Source organism: Felis catus, chromosome D3, assembly GCF_018350175.1.
Source record: "Felis catus isolate Fca126 chromosome D3, F.catus_Fca126_mat1.0, whole genome shotgun sequence".
NCBI classification, from domain to species: Eukaryota; Metazoa; Chordata; class Mammalia; order Carnivora; family Felidae; genus Felis; species Felis catus.
In genome coordinates, this window is record NC_058379.1 from 19,788,877 (window position 1) to 19,808,155 (window position 19,279).

General features: G+C 54.4%; 2 protein-coding genes across 3 annotated transcripts in view; one reads left to right on the top strand and one right to left on the bottom strand.

Annotated features, from left to right (window-relative positions):
- GNAZ (G protein subunit alpha z) overlaps positions 1–3,752 on the bottom strand; it is a 53,456-nt gene extending 49,704 nt beyond the window's left edge. Inside the window, exon 1 of the mRNA XM_023241548.2 lies at positions 3,586–3,752. The gene's annotated coding sequence lies outside the window, so the exon portion shown is untranslated. The remainder of the gene's footprint in view (positions 1–3,585) is intronic.
- The window catches only part of RSPH14 (radial spoke head 14 homolog), an 84,088-nt gene extending 68,654 nt beyond the window's left edge, over positions 1–15,434 (top strand). For both annotated transcript variants that reach the window (XM_023241549.2, XM_003994830.5), the window contains 3 exons: positions 10,624–10,849; positions 12,715–12,851; positions 15,135–15,434. In XM_023241549.2, coding sequence (XP_023097317.1) covers positions 10,624–10,849; positions 12,715–12,851; positions 15,135–15,373 — 602 coding nt within the window. In that variant the 3' untranslated portion in view covers positions 15,374–15,434. The remainder of the gene's footprint in view (positions 1–10,623; positions 10,850–12,714; positions 12,852–15,134) is intronic.
- Positions 15,435–19,279: the final 3,845 nt, after the last annotated feature.

The following is a 19,279-nucleotide window of genomic DNA, read 5'->3' on the forward strand; positions in this document are numbered from 1 at the left end:
TACTGGGCTCTGGCTACCTGGCTTTCTGGTGAGGCCTCCAGCAGCAGAAGTGGGTCAGCCTCAGTGCCTATGCCCCTGCCACCCTCTTTCCTGGTGCTCTTCCTTGTCAGTCATGACTCACCCGTCACTCTCCATGGCACTGTGCCAATGGCCCCTCCATGCAAAGGGACCCCCTGACCCTCTCCCATCCCCCTCCCATTTAATTTGGTTCTCTTCACAGCACCTACCTTACCTGGCATTCAGTTACCCAGGTGTTGTGTCAGCCTCTCTGAGACTACTGTGAGCACCATGAGAGCAGACGCTGCATCTGTCCTGCTCCTTGCCATATCCCTGTGCCTGGCACAGTGCCTAGTACTCGGCAGGTTCTGGTAAATATTAGCCAAAGGAATGAATGAATGTGCGAACCATTTCTGTTTCCTCGGGCTCTGTACGGAGGGCTGACATCTCCCATGTGCTCCAGGAGCCATCAGACGGTCCCTGTGGTTAGTCCCTGTCAGTTCACTACCGCGAGCATCTTCCCTGCCAGTGTGGATGCGTGTAAGGGGCCAGACACACGGGGAGGTCCCATGCAGGGATAGGTGCAGGGACAGGGAAGGGAACTCTTGGCTCTGTTTATGGATGAAGACAAAGAAGCTCAGTCAGCACAGGGTTGGGCCAGGGGTGACAGGGCCAGGGCCTGACCCAGGTCTTTGGAGGCCTCAACTGGAGGGCCCCCCGAACCTGCTTTGGGGCATCTGGGCCTTTCCACGTCAATCCCCGGTCTGCCTAAACTGTCCGGCCACTGCTCTGGGGCTGATCCTCAGCATTTGCCATCATGCCCCTATCCATTTCCTTTTGCCCTCTTTCCTGCCAACCACAGCGCCTGCAGGCCTGTGTCTGGAAGCTCAGTTACCCCAGGTTTCCTTCCTGGGGTTGTGGGAGAGCAGTATGCTAATCTTCTTCTTCCAGAGTTCTTGCAAGCCCAGCCATGGTCAGCAGCAGTGAGAACATCCTATACCCACACAGCATTTTAGGTCTTCCGAGTGCTAGCAAGAGACAGGATAGGGCTGCCTCATCCTCACATCCAGGGACGGAAGGCATGGCACACACTGCCATCACATGTATGTATGCATGAGAAAAACACACAGAAAAACACGCTGTTCAGGCCACACCCCGAGTCTCAGGCCAGCCCTCCCACCATTCAGTCGTCCATCCCACTGGCCTCTTACAGGGGCTCTAGGCAGGGGCCTCTTACAGGGGCTCTTGCCAAGTCCACCTGGTTACCCAGAAGTTCCTGAAATCACCCTAGAAGCTTCTGAGATCTGGACCAAGGAATTCCTGAGACTCCACGAAACAAAAGAGCTGAGAGGTTGGGCACAGAGAGAAGAATCCATTCCATATCCCAAATCTAGCATCCCACAGACTCCTGCCAGAGTCAGAATGTGGCCTGGCAACAGGCACAAGAGTGAACTGGTTCTATCCCTCTTGGCATAATCTGCACCCCTATGAGGGCAGGCAGGCCCTGCTCTCACTGCAGCAACATGGGCTTCAGCCAAAAGCTGAAAGTGAGTGTGTGTTAGGAGTTTGGGGGGGGGGGGAATGCCACATACATGAGTAACAAACAGCCCCTTCAGAGGGAGAGCGAAAACATCCCCGGGTATGAGCAAGTGAGCAGATCTAGGGCAGAAAGTGACACTGGCCTTCCAAGGAGGAGGGACTATGTCTTATTTGCCTCCTGTCTCAGAAAATCAACGTCTGTTAGAGGGACACACAAGAGTTTTAAACCAAATGCCAGTGTCTTGTCCCTGGAGCACGAGGAACGTTGAAGGCACACCACTTCATCTGAACATGGCCAGGCCTTCCCATTCAATCAGCCCCTAAATGGAGACTCCCAAGCCTCCCTGTTACAGTTCACAAACATCCACGCCCCAAAGGGGCAGAGTCTCCAACTAAATATCATTCTCCATCCTGGCTAGGAAGGGGGCCAGGCTGTTGGTGACCCAGTACCCTGGCCTTGCCCATGAGACAAGGTGCCTGGAAGGGCAGTCTAGGCTGCAAGGAGACCCCAAAGTCTTTCAAGCTCTTCCCCAAGCCCACCCCAGCTCCTAGGTCACAGAGCTACTCCCTTTTACAGATGAAGAAACTGTGGCCTACCTGGAATAGCCACAACTAACAAGCAGTGGGATGTTCCATTACCCCAGCTCCTTTAGCTCCTGTGCACCTCTCATCCACCTTTCCCGCCACACCACCTATGTCTTCCCAAGCACATCCGGTGCTCCTTCCAGACCCAACTGCCTGAGTGCCCTCTCTGTGGTTTGTTCCACTTTCTTCCCTCTGCCCACAATGCCCACCCCATATGTGCTCATGTCCTTCAAGATCCAGTTCAAATGTCACTTTGCCCACAGGCCCATCTGACCCCAGCCCAGACCTCATCTCTAAGGTCCCTCCAGAGGCCCTGGCACCCACACTCAGGGTTGGGAGACATTTCTCCCCTGTGGGGTGGTGCGTCGGTCTCAGGAGGGCAGGCCTAGTCCACTCCTACCTCACCACCAGGCTCTGGGGGAGCAAATGCTCAGTAAATATTTGTTTAATCGAATTTGGCCAAGGAGCCTCCTCTAGACAGAGCCCAAGGCAGCAGGACTCACTCCCCAGAGCAGGGAAATCACTTGGGCAGAAGGGAGTCCATCGGGGGCTGGGATGCCTCACCAAAACAGGCAGACCTCGCCTACCAGGCGGGTCCCTCCATCCTGAGACAGGGACTCTAGGGAACCCTGGTCTCTGCACTGCCTTCTTCTCTCTTGTAACAGAGATCCTCAATTCTCGGCCTAGGCGGAGTCCTGCCATCATCACCAAGGCAGGTTCAGCACCGCCCTGCAGGCAGAGCCCCCGTGGATCTCCCGCAGGATACGGAGCCCCAGCCCCGAGGCCCTCACACCCCTCCCCCCAAACACCCCAACACCCCCACCACCTTTTAAGGGAAAAAAATATTGAGCCAGGAACATATCACAATCGCAGCAGGTCGATACTCATCTCTTGCTCTAAATGCTTCCAAAAGAACCTGCTCTCTGCAAGACCGGTGACGGAAAACTGCGAGCCACTCGGCCCCGGGCCCAGGCCTCCGGGGCCCTCTCCTTCGTTTCAGCCAAGGCCACAGGTCGGCGCTCCTGCGGCCCGGGGTCGCCTCCTCCCCGCTCCCCTGGGAGGGAGACCCCGCCTCAGCGCCTCTCCGGCAGGTCTCCTGGCCCCGGCTCCGCACGGGCGGCTTTTTTTTGGGGGGGGGGGGCGACGCGGCATCCCCGGCAGCCCTTGCCCACCTCCCGGGCCCGCGGCCACCCCCTCCTGCCGGCTCCTCGGCCCAGTGGCGCCCCTTCCCAGCACCTGCCCGGCCCGTGGTCTCCCCCTGTCCACCTCGCAGGCATCCCCACCCTGGTCCCCCCCACCCCGGCCGGGCATCCCTTTCGCTGCTCCCCGGCGTCCCCCGCCCAGGCGGATCCCTAGCACAAAGGCCCGGGTGGGGCCCCGGGTGGGGGTGGGGTGGACGCCCCAGTCGCGTCCCCGGCCCCCCGAGGTTCAGCGTGTGCCCCGGCCGCGGGTCCGCTCACTCACCTCCGGGCCGCCGCACGGTGCATCGGCCGAGCTGCTCCGGGTGGGGCGGGGCGGGGCGGGGCGGCGAGCGCGGGCCGCGGCGCCCTCGTTCCGCACTACGCGGGCGGCGGCACCCGCGCGGGGACGTGACCGGACCGCGGGCGGCGCACACCCTTCGGCCGGCTAGGCTCCCTCCGCCCGCTCTCCCGCGCCGCCCGCCGCCCGCCCGCGGGTCCGCCCGCCCCGCGCAGCGCTGCCGCCGGCAGGGGGCGGAGCCGCGAGCGCAGCGCGTTGCCAGGCCAACCGCGGGCGGGGGTGCCGCGCGCCCGCCGGTGACCACGCGCTGGGCGCCACCGCCCCGCCACGAGCGCCGGCTCTCTTCCCATTGGGCAAGAGCGGCTGACCGATGCATATGAGGCCCAATGGCAACGGGCAGGGGTGGAGCCACGGCTCCGCGCGCGCCGCAGTCCCGCACGAGCTGGCGCTGCCCGCACAGGCGTCCCCGGGACCTGGTTGCGCGAAGGCACGGCTCCGAGCTAGCAGGACTGCTTCTCAAAGAGCCGGAGACAGAGCTTAAGAGTGGCGGAAGGCCCGGGCCCCCGCTCGCCTCCCCCAGTTTGTATTCGAACCTAGCTTGGCACTAAACTCCGCCACCTTGGGCAACCAACTGACCTCTCTGAGCCTGTTTTGCAAAGTGGGGCTAGTGGCACCTGCTTCCCTGAATTGTCGCGACCAACCGCTGGAACGTGTGCAAGGCTATGAGGCTATTCAAACCCTAAAGGTTTACACCAATGAGGTTAGTGCAGCGATGGGAAGGACATTAGTCATCTTTGCTGCTTGCTACCCCAGCGTGAAGGGGCTTTTTAAAGGGTCCCTGGCAATCCTGGCCATAGAAGGTTGCCTGGAAAAGGAGGAGAGGAGGAAGGGTCCAGGATGTGTCCCTTAGATCAGAGAGGCAGGAGGGAGCCAGCCAGCTCAGTTAAGGCCAGGACCCCCGCCGCCTTTTAGAAGCTTGTGGAAGGTAGAAGGCATCCAACCGGCAGCAAAATGTACTTGAGCCAGTCTGCCAAATTCTTTCAATTTCCGGGGAGGCCCATCTGTGGGCCTCAACGCCAGGAGTCCCTCACTCCTGTGCTTAAAAGACTTGGGCCAGAGAACCAAGATATTAATGCCACTCCTTGTCTTTTCCATCATTGTAACTTGAAGCTTAGTGTATTCTAGAGCATCCCTGGTGAAATGCAGATTGTCCTAGGAACACCTTCCTTATCAATTTACACCCTCATGGTCACATTGCAAGGATCACCCAACACCTGGCAGGAGCACTGGAATTGATCATTGGCAAGGGCGGATTGGGTGGTCATCCCAGTCCAGGTTTGTGGTTTGAAGGCAGGGGCGGGGGTCCCATTCTGCAGGCTGGACGCTGTAGCATTGCAACATTATCCCATAACCCTTCTGGGAATGTTTCCTCTGCTTTTTGAGATGGAGACTGTTGGACTACGTATCCTGTGACATGACATGCCCACCTGTGAAGAATTTGCCCAGACTCTCAGGGACAGGACAGATGTTGGTGATGGGCATCCCGAAGTGAACCTAGACCTGGCACAGCGCTGGCTGGAGGTGGTCAGTGAGAACTAAAGGTGGCCAAAATTGTGGGGCTCCTCTGGGTGCATGCCCTCAAACCCCCAGCCTGGATCAGGCTGGGCCCCTGCCCACAGGACCACTCAGAGGCCAATGGATGTGATACCAGGAAGACGATTGGCACAGGCCCTGCCCTGATGTGGATCAGAGGTGAGAGGAGGTGAGAGTGAAGCACAGACCCAGCTCTGTTGCCTGTACACCCTTGGGTGAGTTATTTCACCTGGATGAGCCTCAGTTTCCTTTTCTGTCAAAGGGGACACTAATAGACTGTCCTTAGTGATTCTGAGGGGAGGTGCACGTAGGCACATGTTTAGAGATGGGTGAGGGCAGTTTCTGTTGTAGGACTGGGGTCAGAATTGAGCTGTTTGCAGAGGCAAACTAGATGTTAGTGTAGATGACCCTCTACAGCAGTCCGGACATGAGATCGGAGCTAGCCCATGAAGCAGCCCAGTGGAGCTGGCTGCTACCTCCCTCACCTGACCCTAGGGGCCACTAATGATTGTAATCCTTCATACAGCAATTATTTGTTGATGACCTCCTCTGCACAGACACAGTTCTAGGATTTAGACAGGCCTGACCCTGCCTGTGGACCTTCCTGTCTGTGGGGCAGTAATCCACCATTCCTCTTGCCTCACGGAGGAGAGCCCTCCCCAGAACCCTGGGCACACATGCAGGGGGAGAACTGGGCACTGGGACAGCAGAATGGAGGTGGCCTGTGACCTGGGACAGGAGAGAAGCATGTTCCAAGGTGGGGGATGTGCTGGATGTGAAGGAACTATGATGATTGGAGGAACCCATGGGAGACCAGCATGGCTGGAGCCAGCAAGCAGGTGTGGGTGCCAGAATACAAAGCTGGAGTGGAGCTGGGGACAGTCGAACCGGGCCAGTGGCCCTTATGCAAGATTGGGGATGTTGACCTAAGAACCACCGGAGAGTTTTAAGATTAGCTTTTTATTTTATTTTAATTTTTAATTTTTGTTTATTCATTTATTTTATTTTAGAAAGAGCATGAGTTGGGGAGAGGGGCAGAGAGAGGGGGGGAATCTTAAGTAGGCTCCATGATCAGCGTAAAGCCCAATGCAGGGCTCGATCCCATGACCCTGGGATCGTGACTGAACTGAAATTAAGAGTCGGACCCTCAATTGTGCCACCCAGGTGCTTCTAGCTTTTAATGTCTTTATTTTTTTTTTAATTGTTTTAAGTGTATTTATTTATTTTGAGAGAGAAAGAGAGAGCATGAGCAGGGGAAGGGCTGAGAGAGAGGGAGAGAAAGAATCCCAATCAGGCTCCTCACTGTCAGTGCAGGGCCAGGTGTGGGGCTTGAACCCACAAACCGCGACATCATGACCTGAGCTGAAGCCAAGAGCCAGATGCTCAACCTACTGAGCCACCCAGGTGCCCCCATTTTTTTTTGAGAGAGAGAGAGAGAGAGAGAGAGAGAGAGAGAGAGAGAGAGAGAACAAGCAGTAGAGGGAGAGAGAGAGAAATCTCAAGCAGGCTCCACACCCAGCGTGGAGCCTGATGTGAGGCTCAATCCTATGACCCTGAGATCATGATCTGAACCGAAACCAAGAGACGCTTAACTGACTGAGCCACCCAGGCACCTGAGATGGTGTAGGTTGTCTTAATATGCAGAATCAAATAACAAAAATGTCAACTATTCATCCCAGAGAAAATAAGAAAGCAGAGATTCTGCATGAAGCTGAGTTCAGCATAGGGCTGCAGGATCACTGAGCGACAGAGTGTGTCAGGAGAGGGCCATGTGGTGGCTGCAGCCATGACAAAGAGCTGGCCCTGGCAGGGGGGGCAGAGTGGGGAGGGTGGGGGCCAAGGAAGAGGCCCCCATGGGAAGAGGTGCTGGAGGAAGGGTGGTGCTTGCTAAGCACATGAAGGACCAGTGGGAGAGGTAGCCGGGAAACCAGCAAGTAGAGGGTCCTGGAGCCTCAGGAAGAGTGTCTTGAGAGGTAAGATGGGGTCAGCCACATCATGTGCTATTGAGAGGCCCAGTAAGCTAAGGACAGGGATGTGTCCTCATGAACAAAGGTGGGCACAGTTGGGGGTCAGTGTGCCAGCAGTTCAAGGCATGGGGGCCACATGAGGCTAACACTGGACAGGTAGGTCCCCCTGAGGTGCAGATGCCCTGGGGGCTGGGGCTGGTGCCCCATCCTCAGTCCTTCCTAGCCAGGAAAACAGGACCAAGAGTTAACAGCTTGGGGCTCTGTGGTGAAAAGAGGAAGGGGGCCCTAGTGATTAAGCCTTGGACTTCACCAATCCTGCAGGGACAGATGGCTGAGGAGTGGCCTCTCCAAGTGGTATCAACCTATCTCCAGAAAATGACCAAAACTCAGTCACAGAGCATTCCGTGCCTGGGCATCATGTCCCTTCAGTTCCAGAGCAACTGGTGGAGCTTTCTGGCTCATCAGTCACTGAATCCGTCCTGGCACACCAGCCATGCCAGACCGGGGGCCCTCCCCAAATACACCCATGCCTCGTGCCTTTGCCCTTCTGCCCCATGAGGCCCAGCTCCCCTGGGCCTACCTTCCTGCATGCCCAGAGTGCCTAGGACGCTGGAACTCCTCATCTATGCGAGTATGAACCTGTCTCGTCATGACTGGTCCCGGGAAGATTGTGCCATTGGTCTCCCCACTACCCGAAGATGGGGGTGGTGGCATCTTGCTTGTCTCTGGATGCAGGCAACAGCACCCTCCTGTCTGACTCTTCTCCCGGCTTGACCTGCTCTCCCAAGCCCCTCTGGCTGACTCTCAGGCTGTGGCGGGGCTGAGTGGGTTTCTCCAGTTTATTTCCTTGGGGTCTGTGCAACCCCCCAGCCCCAACTTGAACAAGCCGTTGCAGATCTGGGTTAGTTATAAATAGCCAGGCCTGCAACTCTCCTTTTAGCTGAAAAGCAAAGTGAACGAGCAGAGAGAGACACACCCGGCACGCGTTTTATTTTTAATCTTCTCCCTCTGTCTCAGAATGAACTGGGGTCCCAGTGCTCAGCATTTCTAGGAGCAGAAGCCCAAAACAAATGCCTGGGGCCCTGGCTTTGCCCCTGTCTGCTGTGTGATCTTGGGCACTTGAGTTGCCACTCTGGGCCTTGGTTTCCTCACCAAGGGAGGGAGCAGTGGAGGTGATCACCTCCAACAGTTGGACTTGGACTGTCTTCCTCTGCCCTTACCCCTCCCCCCCAGCCCCCGCCTGTGCCCAACAACACCTTTGGGAGGAGAGGGTCCCTGGAAAGCCTAGGTGGAAGTGAGGCCCCAGTCAGGCCCCAAATTGGGATGATGCACAAATTCCTCATCCCCAGCCCTTTGCTTGGGTGTCCCCCAGCTAGGAACTTTCTTCCTCTATGCAAAATCTTTCCAGCCAGCCAAATCCTTGAAATATCGAATGTTACCTCCCCATGGTGAGCTAGGAAGGGGCTGTCTGGGTCACGTTGTGTCTGAGTTGGACCCAGGGCTGGAGCAGGTAGGGAGCCTGTGGGCAGGTGCCTGGGAAATGGCAGGTGGGAAATGGACCTGGAGCAGGCCAGGTGTGTGGTCTGGCAGTGCCCTGATGGGGAGGGTGAGGCTGAAGGGGAGAGACAGAGGCTGTGTTCCTGCAGGGCAGGGACTGTGCAGCTTTTGTTTTTATATCACACTCCTCTAGTGGATCTCAGTGATGGTGGAGTCCCTTATTATGCTAGGCCCAGCTGTTTTGGGCTTATGATGATAGTCCCTTACAGAGAGCATGTTCCCACCCACTATCCATTGGCATTGCACAACTCCTTGCCAGCTAGGCTGGTTTCAATAATGAGGAAACCAGGCTCAGAGAAGTTAAGTAACTTGTCTAAAGTCACACAGCTGGATATATTTAGGAGTCCAAGCTAGGCACTTTTGGAAATCCGTGTGTATTAAATCTTAAAAAGCCTAGTACTCTTTTAAAAAAAAAAAGTGTATTTATTTTGAGAGAGAGCATACATGCAAGTGGGGGAGGGGTTGAGAGAGAGAATTTCAAGCAGACTCCGTACTGTCAGCACAGAGCCCGACGCGGGGCTCCATCTCACGAACTGTGAGATCATGACCTGAGCTGAAATCAAGAGTTGGAAAGTTAACCAACTGAGCCACCCAGGCACCCCAAAAAGCCTAGTCCTCTTAAAGCAATGGGAAACTGCTTTTCCTGTGTCATGAATGCCCTGAGAACAAATAGGGCAGACCTACTTCTTCCACCATGACACCCCAGTGAGAACCTGGCCGGGGAACTGGGAGCCACTGGACATGCATCTGTGCCTCTCCGCCCCCTCACCCTGGGGGCACCTGCCATTTGACATCCTCAGGAAGTGAGGGAGGAAGGCTGGGGTGATGTCTTCAAAGAGGAAATCCCTGGTGCTAATTGGCACTTAGAGACCTTTTGGCTAATTAACCTGTTTATTTGTCTCTCTAGAGCAAATTAGAGGGTTTAGCTGGGGAGGCGGAAGAGAGAGGTGTTGCTGGTGGCCACCTCCATGGGGGCTATATATGGCTTCTTGGTGGGTGGTGTGGGCCACTGGGGAGGCCAGGAAGAGGGCTTGGGAGGTGGGCTGGGAAGAGTGTGGGCTGCCCTTCCATCAGTGCCCTGCTCACTTCCCAGTAATGGCTGCTATGGGAGCAATTCTGGGCACATGGGAGTTAGGCCCCTTGGGGGTGCCGCCCGGGCTGGTTCCAGGTTCCCCTCTAGACATCTGCCGGAGGGAGGAGGAGCTAGCTGGAAGGAGGGAAGTGGAGTCCATCCTTGGGGAGGCTCACCACACCACTTCTTCCAGCCCCAGCGCCCCAGCCACGCTGCCATGTGGAGTTCCCCTTTCTGAGGGGGCTTTTTTAGACATCCTTGGCCAGAGTCCATGGACTTCCTGTCATCTTGGGTTGGAGGCACAGCTCTTTTTGTATATAAGATGCCAGCCTGTTAGCTTCTACCTCAGACTTGATTGCAAGCTCTTTTCCCTTTCCCCAAGGGCTGGCCAGACTGGTCTGGGGTTTCCAGCAGCTTAGAGAGGTTTCAAGTGGGAAGGAGGGGTTTGGGTGGTCCCCCCTCCTTCCTTCTGGTGCAGGGTGGGGAAGGGAGGGAAGCTTCTATGCCTGGCCATGCAGGGATGGCTGTTGTGCTCACACAGGATGGCCGCTGCTTCTCAGGCTACTGAACACCTGTTGAACGCCTGTAACTGATGTCCCCCCAGTTACAGGTGACAACAAGGCTGGCACCTTTGGGGGTTCTCCAGGGCTGTGTGGTTCCCACTCTGGCTTGTCATCCATAGCCTCCTGCTAGCTGCTCAGGGGCCCAGGAGCCAGAGGCATTTGCAAACCTCCCCTGCCCCACCAGCTCTGCAGAACTTTCCTGGCTCCTGCTTGCTGCCCAGAACGGGTAAGGGGGGCTGGCCCACACTCAGTGCCCTTTCCTGTTCTGCAGGAGCCCAGGGCATTGTCAACAGTGGCCTGATCCCCTCACTCGTGTGGAAGCTGCAGAGGGAGGAGGAAGAGATCCAGGGGCTCCTCTTGGACACACTGGCGGCCTGCCTGATGGAGGATGCCACCGAGGCACTGGGTAGCCACGTGGTGCCCTTCCTGAAGCAGAAGCTCCTTAGCACCAATGATGACATTCGCAGCAAAGCTGCCCGCACACTCATTGCGGTCAGGTGAGCCTGGCCCGAGTGGATGGAGCAGGGAGGGTGGGAGTGGCCGGCCCTGGGGCTTCTGCTGAGGCTCAGAAAAGGCAACTGAGCTGCCCCCAGCCCTGCAGCAAGCCAGCCTGCCCTGGAGGTCCAGGGAGCTCACCTCAGGACCTGCTTCCCCTGGCCTGCTTGTGCCCTGGGGGAGAAGGACCCTCTCCCCTGGGGTGGCCACAGCCCTGTTGGCCTGAGGGTGTCCTAGGTTTAGCACTCACAGTCCTGCATCCCAGGAAGCCCCCAGTCCTGGGGAGCATGAGATGGTTGTTTACCCCCTCCCTGTGAGTAGGGCAAGCACAGGAGAACTGGTGGTGACAGGGGTCACTGAGTGTTCCCTATGTGCCCGGCATTACCTACAGACCTCACATTTAGACATTCCTCCAAGGAAGATGAGTATCTCCGTTTATAGGTAAGGAAATGAAGGCACAGGGTTCACACAGGGTTACACAGAATCATAGTCTAAATCCTGGCCTGGAGCCTGAGGGAGCACAAAGCCTCAGAGCTGGGAGGAAGGGTGGTAGGGAGGCAGCGTGTGAGCCTGGACAGAGATGTTCCCCAAGGATGGGTGGTCCCTTGTCCCCCCCCCCCCCAAGTCCATGCCTTAGATATGGCCACCTGCCTTCATCCTGACACCTCTTGCCTCCCTGAGGCCTGGCTTTCCCTCCATCTGGGATTCTCTCTAGAAACCCAGGCCATCGTTCTACAAGTGTGGCCCTTGATCCAGACCCCTGGGAGCTTATGAACATGGAGATTCTGGGGCCCCACCCCAGGCCCATCACCATCTGCTCTTTGCTCAGAGGTCCCCTTCCAGGGAAGCCTCTAAGGACCATACCTGCTCTGGAAACTGGCAGCCTCCACCAGCCTGCATGTGCTTTGCACTATTCCCTCCTGTTTTGTGTGTCACCCCCAAGGGGAGCTCCTGAGGACAGGGCTTTGCTCTGTTTGCCGCTTGGGACTAGGGGTTCAAAACAGGGGGAGCTTTGGTCCCCTAGGAGACAGGCAGCACTGTCTGGAGACATTTTTAGTTGTTCCAATGTTGGGGAGAAGGGGCACTCCTGGCATCGAGGGGGTAGAAGCCAGGGATGCTGTTGAGCATCCCACAATGCAAGGGACACAAGAACCATCCAGCCCCAACATCAGTGGTGCTGAGCTGGAGCAACCCTGCTCTGGCCTCAGCATCTGGCCCCAGGGCCTGCAAGGTGCTCGGGCAGCCCTGGCTGTGGGAATGAACGAACACATGGGACCCCTGCGGGCGGGCCTCAGGACTCTGCATCTTTGATCAAGCTCCCAAGGGGAGCTCATGGGGAGTCCATCATGCACATTTTCACAGCTTTGTACAATGCCAGGATTAGAAGTGACTTACAGCATCTTCTCTCCTGAGGGTGGCTCTCTACTGGTGTCTCCCTGGCAGCTTGCTGCTATTTGTGTGGCTGAGCCCATCCCTGGTAGCTCTGGCTCTTACATGGAGTCAAAATGAGTGTCCCTGTGGTTTGCACCCCTGGGTCCTGCTGCTCCCCATTTTAGAGCTGGGGGGAACATGTCTGGTTTTTTTTTTTTTCATGTGATACCTTAGGACAAGTCTCCATCACCCACCCCACCCTGGCTCCTCTGTGGTTTTGCCTTCAGTGGCCACAGGCCATGCTCCCAGGTTGTCTGAGTGTGGGGGGTGAGACCCAAATCTGTGCTCCCTGGTGCCTTGGTACCCATTGGCTAAGCCTGGACCACCAGGGATAGTCCCAACACAAGTCTTTCTGGTGTCCCCTGGGGTGGTCCTGGGCCCTGCTCACCTCCTCTTGCAAAAGTGAAGCCACATAGTTGTTTCCTCTCTGGTCTAGCATCCCTCTGGAGGGCAAGAACCAGGTGTGGCAGCATGACGTCATCCCCATCCTGGTGCACCTGCTGAAGGACAGGGTGGAGGAGGTGCAGGCCAATGCCGCCGGGGCCCTCATGTATGCCATGGTGACAACTCAAGGTGAGGCAGCTTGCTGGCCAGGTGCATCCCCTGTGTAGGTGGTGGAGCTTACTGGGCAGTGGGGGGGTCACTGCAGCCTCCAGCATGCTGGCTGTCCCTGCAGGCTTTCCAGAACTCTCGTTTTGTGCTCAGCATCCTACTGTCCCCTCCCTGCCCCACCAAAATACTTTCCCGGCCTGTTGTTGAAGTCCTTTCAAGTTTGGGCCCGAGGCTCCACCCTCCTTCTTCTTCCTGGCCACAGTGGGCCACCTACCTGTGGTCCCTCCTGGTCACTCCCATTAGGACCTCTGTCCCCTCCTGCCAGGCTTTTCCCTGGGACTGGAATTCCCACCTCCAACCCAGGACGCTTGTAAGCCTGGATTCTGGGATTAATTATGTCGTTTGCCGTCCTTGATTTGGTTATCCTGAGCCCTAGGCAAACAACTGGAGCCTTGCTTTCATGGGGTTTTTAAAAAATTTTTTTAAATCTTTATTTATTTTTGAGAGAGAGAGAGAGAGACAGAAACAGAGAGTGAGTGGAGCAGGGGCAGAGAGAGAGGGAGACACAGAATCTGCAGCAGGCTCCAGGTTCTGTCAGAGAAGAGTACAGAACCCAATGCGGGGCTCGAACTCACAAACTGTGAGATCATGACTTGAGCCAAAGTCGACGCTTAACTGACTGAGCCACCCAGGCACCCCTTCATGGTGTTTGTTTTTTTTTTTTTTTACCAAAATTACTTTTTTCAATGGGTGGGGTAGGCAGCAAATAAGAGTATGAGATTACCTCTCCCACCTGGGGAACCCCAGCCAGTCAGGCTTCCATGTTAAGTTATCCAACCCTGGGCTAACAGGAGCTACTGGGCTGGTTTCCCCACCTGGAGGCCAGGGTGGGTAATCCCTCTTGACCTCTGAAAGCTGTCTGTCCTTCCCCATGCTCACAATTGCCTGTACCAGCCCTATGCCCTGTGCTTTCTTGGTGTTCCACAGAGGACTGACTGGGTCTGACTCTCAATCAGCATGCTGTAAAGCCCCCCAGAATTGGCCTCTCAGCCATTCCCCACTAGACCCTAATGGTGGAATTTGAGACATACCAGAGGAGGAGAGGTTGGGGCCTTCCTGGAGCCATAGCCTCCTTTCGATTATGCAGTGAGGATGCTGACCACCAGGGCAGGGGCTCCCCCCAGCACATTTATTTCTTGGGCGTCCTCAGTGCTGTGTCTCATTTGGGCTTCCTGTGGGAGCTCTTGGAGGGCCGGAGGGCATGGTGGGCCCAGGTAACAGCTAGAACCTAGGGATGTGAGGCCACTTTTCACAAAGCTGGCACTCCAGCCAAGGGTCCCCAAGCCCCTGCCATGTGCCAGGCCCTGTGCTTGGTGGTGGGGACCTGGACATCTCAGCCTCTGGTGAACATTGGTGGGAGTGGCAGAGGGTTGATGATATAGAAGAGAAGCATGGCATGTGGTGGCACAGGGCAGGGGCTGAGCCTCCTCTGGGAGGGGCATGGGTGTTGATCCAAGGGACAGTAAGAGTCAGCACAGCGGAGGGTAGCTGGACAGGTCCCAGCATTAAGAGAAGAGTACATCAGGGTGCCTGGGTGGCTCAGTTGGTTGAGCGTCCGGCTTCGGCTCAGGTCACGATCTCATGGTTTGTGAGTTTGAGCCCTGCGTCGGGCTCTGTGCTGACAGCTCAGAGCCTGGAGCCTGTTTCAGATTCTGTGTCTCCCTCTCTCTCTGCTCCTCCCCTGCTCGTGCTCTGTCTCTCTCTCTCTGTCTCTCTCTCTCTCTCAAAAATAAATAAACATTAAAAAATTAAAAAAAAGAAGAGTACATTAAGCACAGCAGGAAGGATGGGAGGCAGGGGGCAACCATCTGGCCTTTTAGCAGGCCAGGACAGCGGGAGGTGGTGAAGGTTAAGGAGCAATGTCTTCTTTACACATTAATGTCTGTGCCCTCCACTAGACTGTAAGCACCAAGAGGGAGAGAACTATGTGAGTTTTTGTGCCTGACACAGAGTAGGTGCTCAAGAAGCATTTGCCACATAAATTACCAATTGGGTTTTACTTTTTGTGTTTCCTTGTGAAAACTGGATTGCCGGAAAGGCATCAGGGTGGTTGGGGAGAAGCCAGTTGAGGGGCTGGAGGGGCAGGAGATGAAGAGGGCAAGGTGGGAGGCAAAGGAAGATGCTAGGCCTTTGAGGGAGTGAGGAATGGCACCTCCCCTGAGGTCAGATGCCAGGATTGGGCTGGGGTGAGAGGAGGTAGAACAGGAGGCCCCCTGAGGAACGCGTGGTGTTGGTGGCCCACAGGAAAGTATGCCGCCCTGGACACAGAAGCCATCCACCCGCTCCTGAGCCTGCTTGGCTCATCCTTGAGCAAGGCACGGTTGAATGCCACCAAGGCCCTCACCATGCTGGCTGAGGCCCCCGAGGGCCGCAAGTTTCTGCAATCTCGTGTGCCCGTCTTCCGTGTCCTGGAGGATGACACCAGTGAGGCCGTGCGGCGGGCAGCACAGATCGCCGTCAAAGTCATTGAGTGGAAACCCTGAGCCTTTTACTGGGCCAGATATGATAAGCTGCATGCCTGAATAAATGGGCTGAATCTCTTTATCTTGCGTCTGAATGGCACTTTATATTCCTGGAGTGTGGTCACATCTTCCATTTCCTGCAAAGGGGAAACACCCGGCCTCAAAGGACTGGGTCATGGTGGCCAGGCAAGGAGGCATGGGCTAAGTCCAATGCCCAGGGATGGGAGGGTGGCATTCTGGCTCTCTGCGGGGGCCAAGAGTCCCCACAGAAGGTAGACAGCAGGGCTAGGCCCTCCAGAGACAAGGAGGGACAGGAGTTGGATTGGGAGAAGAAAGACAGTTGGATCTGGCACAACCCAAGTTTCAGACATTTGAGTGACCAGGCCCTTAGGTGTGGCTGGATACTGCCCTGTTCAGCCAGTTCTTCCCCCTTCTCACAATGGGTGTCAGGAGGGAAGGTCACAGTGCCAGCCTATGTGGGCTCTTTCAGAGGGAATGTGAGTTGTATGAGGCCCCCTAGAGATGCACGCCCAGGACAGATATCTTCCCCCAGAAACAAGAAGTCTTAAGAGTAAACTCCCAACTGGCCTATGCCAACCATACCCCAGCCCCACAGCAGCCCTCTGTCCAGCCTTCCACCTGGGCCTCCAGCTGTCTCCACTTGCCTCTCTTCTCCCCCAAGTGAAACTGGCAAAGGAAGCTGGAGAGCTTGAAGGGGTTGGAGGAGAAGCCAGGCTGTGGAGAGTATGAGGCTTGGGAACCCTTTAATCTCCTCCAGCCTTCCCTGCCTGGTCTGGCAGGATGATGGTTCTCAAGCCAGTTCTGACCTCTGTTCTAGAAGCTTCAGGAGGGGAGCTTAGCTTCAGGGGAGCTTTTTGAGGCTCCCTGACTCAAACGAGGCTTTCCTCATTATAGCGCCAACCTACAACCATATTTCCTATGGGACAGAACCTCCCAGGCTCATGGAATGCCCACTTCTCCCAGAACAAACGTTATCAGCAGAACCAGAGTCCTCAAGTGAGCACCTTCTTATAGTTCTTTCAGTGACTGGGGCTTTTACTTTCCTAGAAGCAACAGAGAAGTTTGTGTCCCTGGAATTAGAGGATTAGCCCAAGTAGGTGCTCTTGTTCTAAAAGGGACTGGCTGCTGAGCCCATCTGGGGTTTAAGGTAAGTCTCATTCTCAAAACCGGCGCCATAGGAGGAAACCTTTTCTCCTTCAGCAAAACAGGTGCTTGAGGACCCCCACTTCTTCATGTCCCCTTCCCACCTCAACCCATGGCAAGCTGGCTTCACATCTACTACCTCACCAAAGAGCTCTGGCCAGGGTCACTGACTGCCTTGCTGCCAACACCCTGTGCTCTTTGTGTTTGATCCACGCTGTGGCCCAGGTGTGGATATTCCCTTCCTGTAGCAGCTGTCTTGGGCCTCCTTCCAAGGCTCTGGCTGTGCTCTCTTTGGTCTCCTTTATAAAACTCCCTTTCTCTACATGACCAGTAGTGTTGGCATTTCTCACAGCTTTGTCTAGGCCTGCTCTTCTCCCACTCTGCCACACAATCTCACCTTCCTGGTATGGGCCTTCTCTACCAGGTTCTCTTCTTAGCTAGGCTTGCCCACTGCCTTGTCTCCCCCAAATCTGGGTCTGCAGCCCCATTCTCTCTCCTAAGTTCTGAACCCTTCTATCCAACTTAACATCTATCCTTAAATGTCTCCAGGCAAGAGTTAACGCCAATCCTTCACAAACTGTTCTGAGAAACAGAAGAGGAAGGAACACTTCCCAACTCGTTCTATGAAGCTAATTTTACCCCCATACCCAAACCAGACAAAAACATTACAAGAAAAGAAAATTATAGACCAATATCCTTCATGAATATAGACCTAAAAACTCAACAAAATATCAGCAAACCAAATCCAGCCACACTAAAAAAGCATTATACACCATGATGAACTGGAATTTATTCCAGGAATGCAAGGTTGGTTTAACATATGAAAATGAATCAATGTAACACATAACTACAATAAGGACAGAAATCACATAAACATCTTAATAGATGCAGAAAAAGCATTTGATGAAATCCAATACCCATTTCTAAAAAAAAAAAAAAAAATCCAAACTAGGAAAAGAAGGGAACATCTGCAAAAAGTCATCGCTAATATCATTCTCAATTCTGAGAGCCTGGATGAGTTCCCCCTAAGATCAGGATATCTGCTCTCACTACTTCTATTCAACACTGTACTGAAGATTCTAGCCAAAGCAATTAGGGAAGAAAATGAAATGAAAAGCATCCAGATTAGAAAGAAAAAAGTAAACTATCTCTTTTTGCAGACTACATGATCTTGTACATGGAAAATCTCAAGGAATACACTTAAAAACTATTAGAACTAATCAATGAGTTCAGCAAAGTTGACAAAGAAAACAACTCCATTTATAATAGCATCAAAAAGAATAAAATACCTAGGAATAAATCTAACAAAAGAAGTGCAAAACTTGAGTACAAAAAATAAAACATTGTTGAAAGAAATGAAAGAGGACCTAAATAAATGGAAAGACATCCTATGTTCATGGAACAGAAGATGCACTATTGTCAAGATGGCAATAAGTTTCTTCATGCAACTCAAACTCAACATGTCCCAAATGGTGCTCAACTTTTCTCCCACATCCACTCCTTTTCCAGTGTGGCCTGTCTTTGGAATTGGTGCACCCTTTGCCTGCATGCTTAACCCAGAGAGTCATCCTGGCCTCAACCTCCAGAAGTCTAGTCAGTCAAGTCCTGTTACTTCTGATTGCTGGCTTCTCTTGATGCCATTCCCTTCTCTTTTCTTCTTTGCCACTAACTCACCTGGGTTGCTCTAAACAGCCTCCTAGCGGGTGTTCTTGCTTCCCTTTAATCTTTCCAGCAACAGCCAGCAAATCTGAACCTGTCACTTCCCCACTGAAGCTCCCAAGAACTTATGATCCCAAAGTATATAAAGCAAATCAGGCCTATGCTCACCTTGCCCTCCCTGTGGCCCACTGTTCTCCTATGCATAAGCCATGTCTTGGCATCCTCAACCATGCTTTCCACTCTTGTGTCATGACTTTCCACATGTCCTTTCTGTTGTCCAGTGCACTGACTTCCTTCTTTGGCCAGGGGAGGCCTTTCTTGACTCAGGCTAGGTGGGCCTCCTTGCTGTATACACAACTCATGGAGAGCCAGTGTGTATCTTTGGTATCAGGCAGGGCTGTTCCAGGCCCTATGCCCATTCCCAATGTACTCAGTTCCCTTGCTGAGCCTGTCTCTTCCCCTATGAGATGTGGTTAATTCTAGTCCTTCCACAAAGTGTGGTTCTATGGCTTGAATGTGATAATGCACTTACCCCTGGCAACAAAATAGTAGGCCATATTAAATTCTGGCTATCATGGCTAGTGTTTCACTCTCTGCTTTCTATGCTGTATGCACAACTATTTCTTTGTAGCGGCTGGCACATAGTAGGCACTCAAAAATGTCAGCTGAAGGGATAAACTAGGGAGGAGAGACTGCATGTGAGTGTGCCTTGAGTGTGATTTTTGTGATGCTGGGTGGGCCTCTGCCAAATCACTTTAAGGCACCTGGAACTTTATCTAAAGACACATATTACTGATTTTTGAGAAGAAGGAAGAGGAAGGAGCAGCTTATGGAGTCCCTGCAGAAACACAGTCTCAGAGTGGCCTATACTTGACAGCTAAAGGAATTTAGCTCCTGGATCCAATGCCCAATAACATGCCAATTGTAGGTAGACTGGGAAGGACTGGGAAGAGCTCAAGAAGGAGGAAGTTTTCCTTTCCACCTGCCCTTTAGGGGTGCAGTATGGCTTTAGCCAGACAATGCTGAGTTGTTGAGAGGACTGTTTCACTGAACAGAGACTGCTTCAGCTCCACCAGTGGTCCAGACAGGAGCCAAAGTCCCACC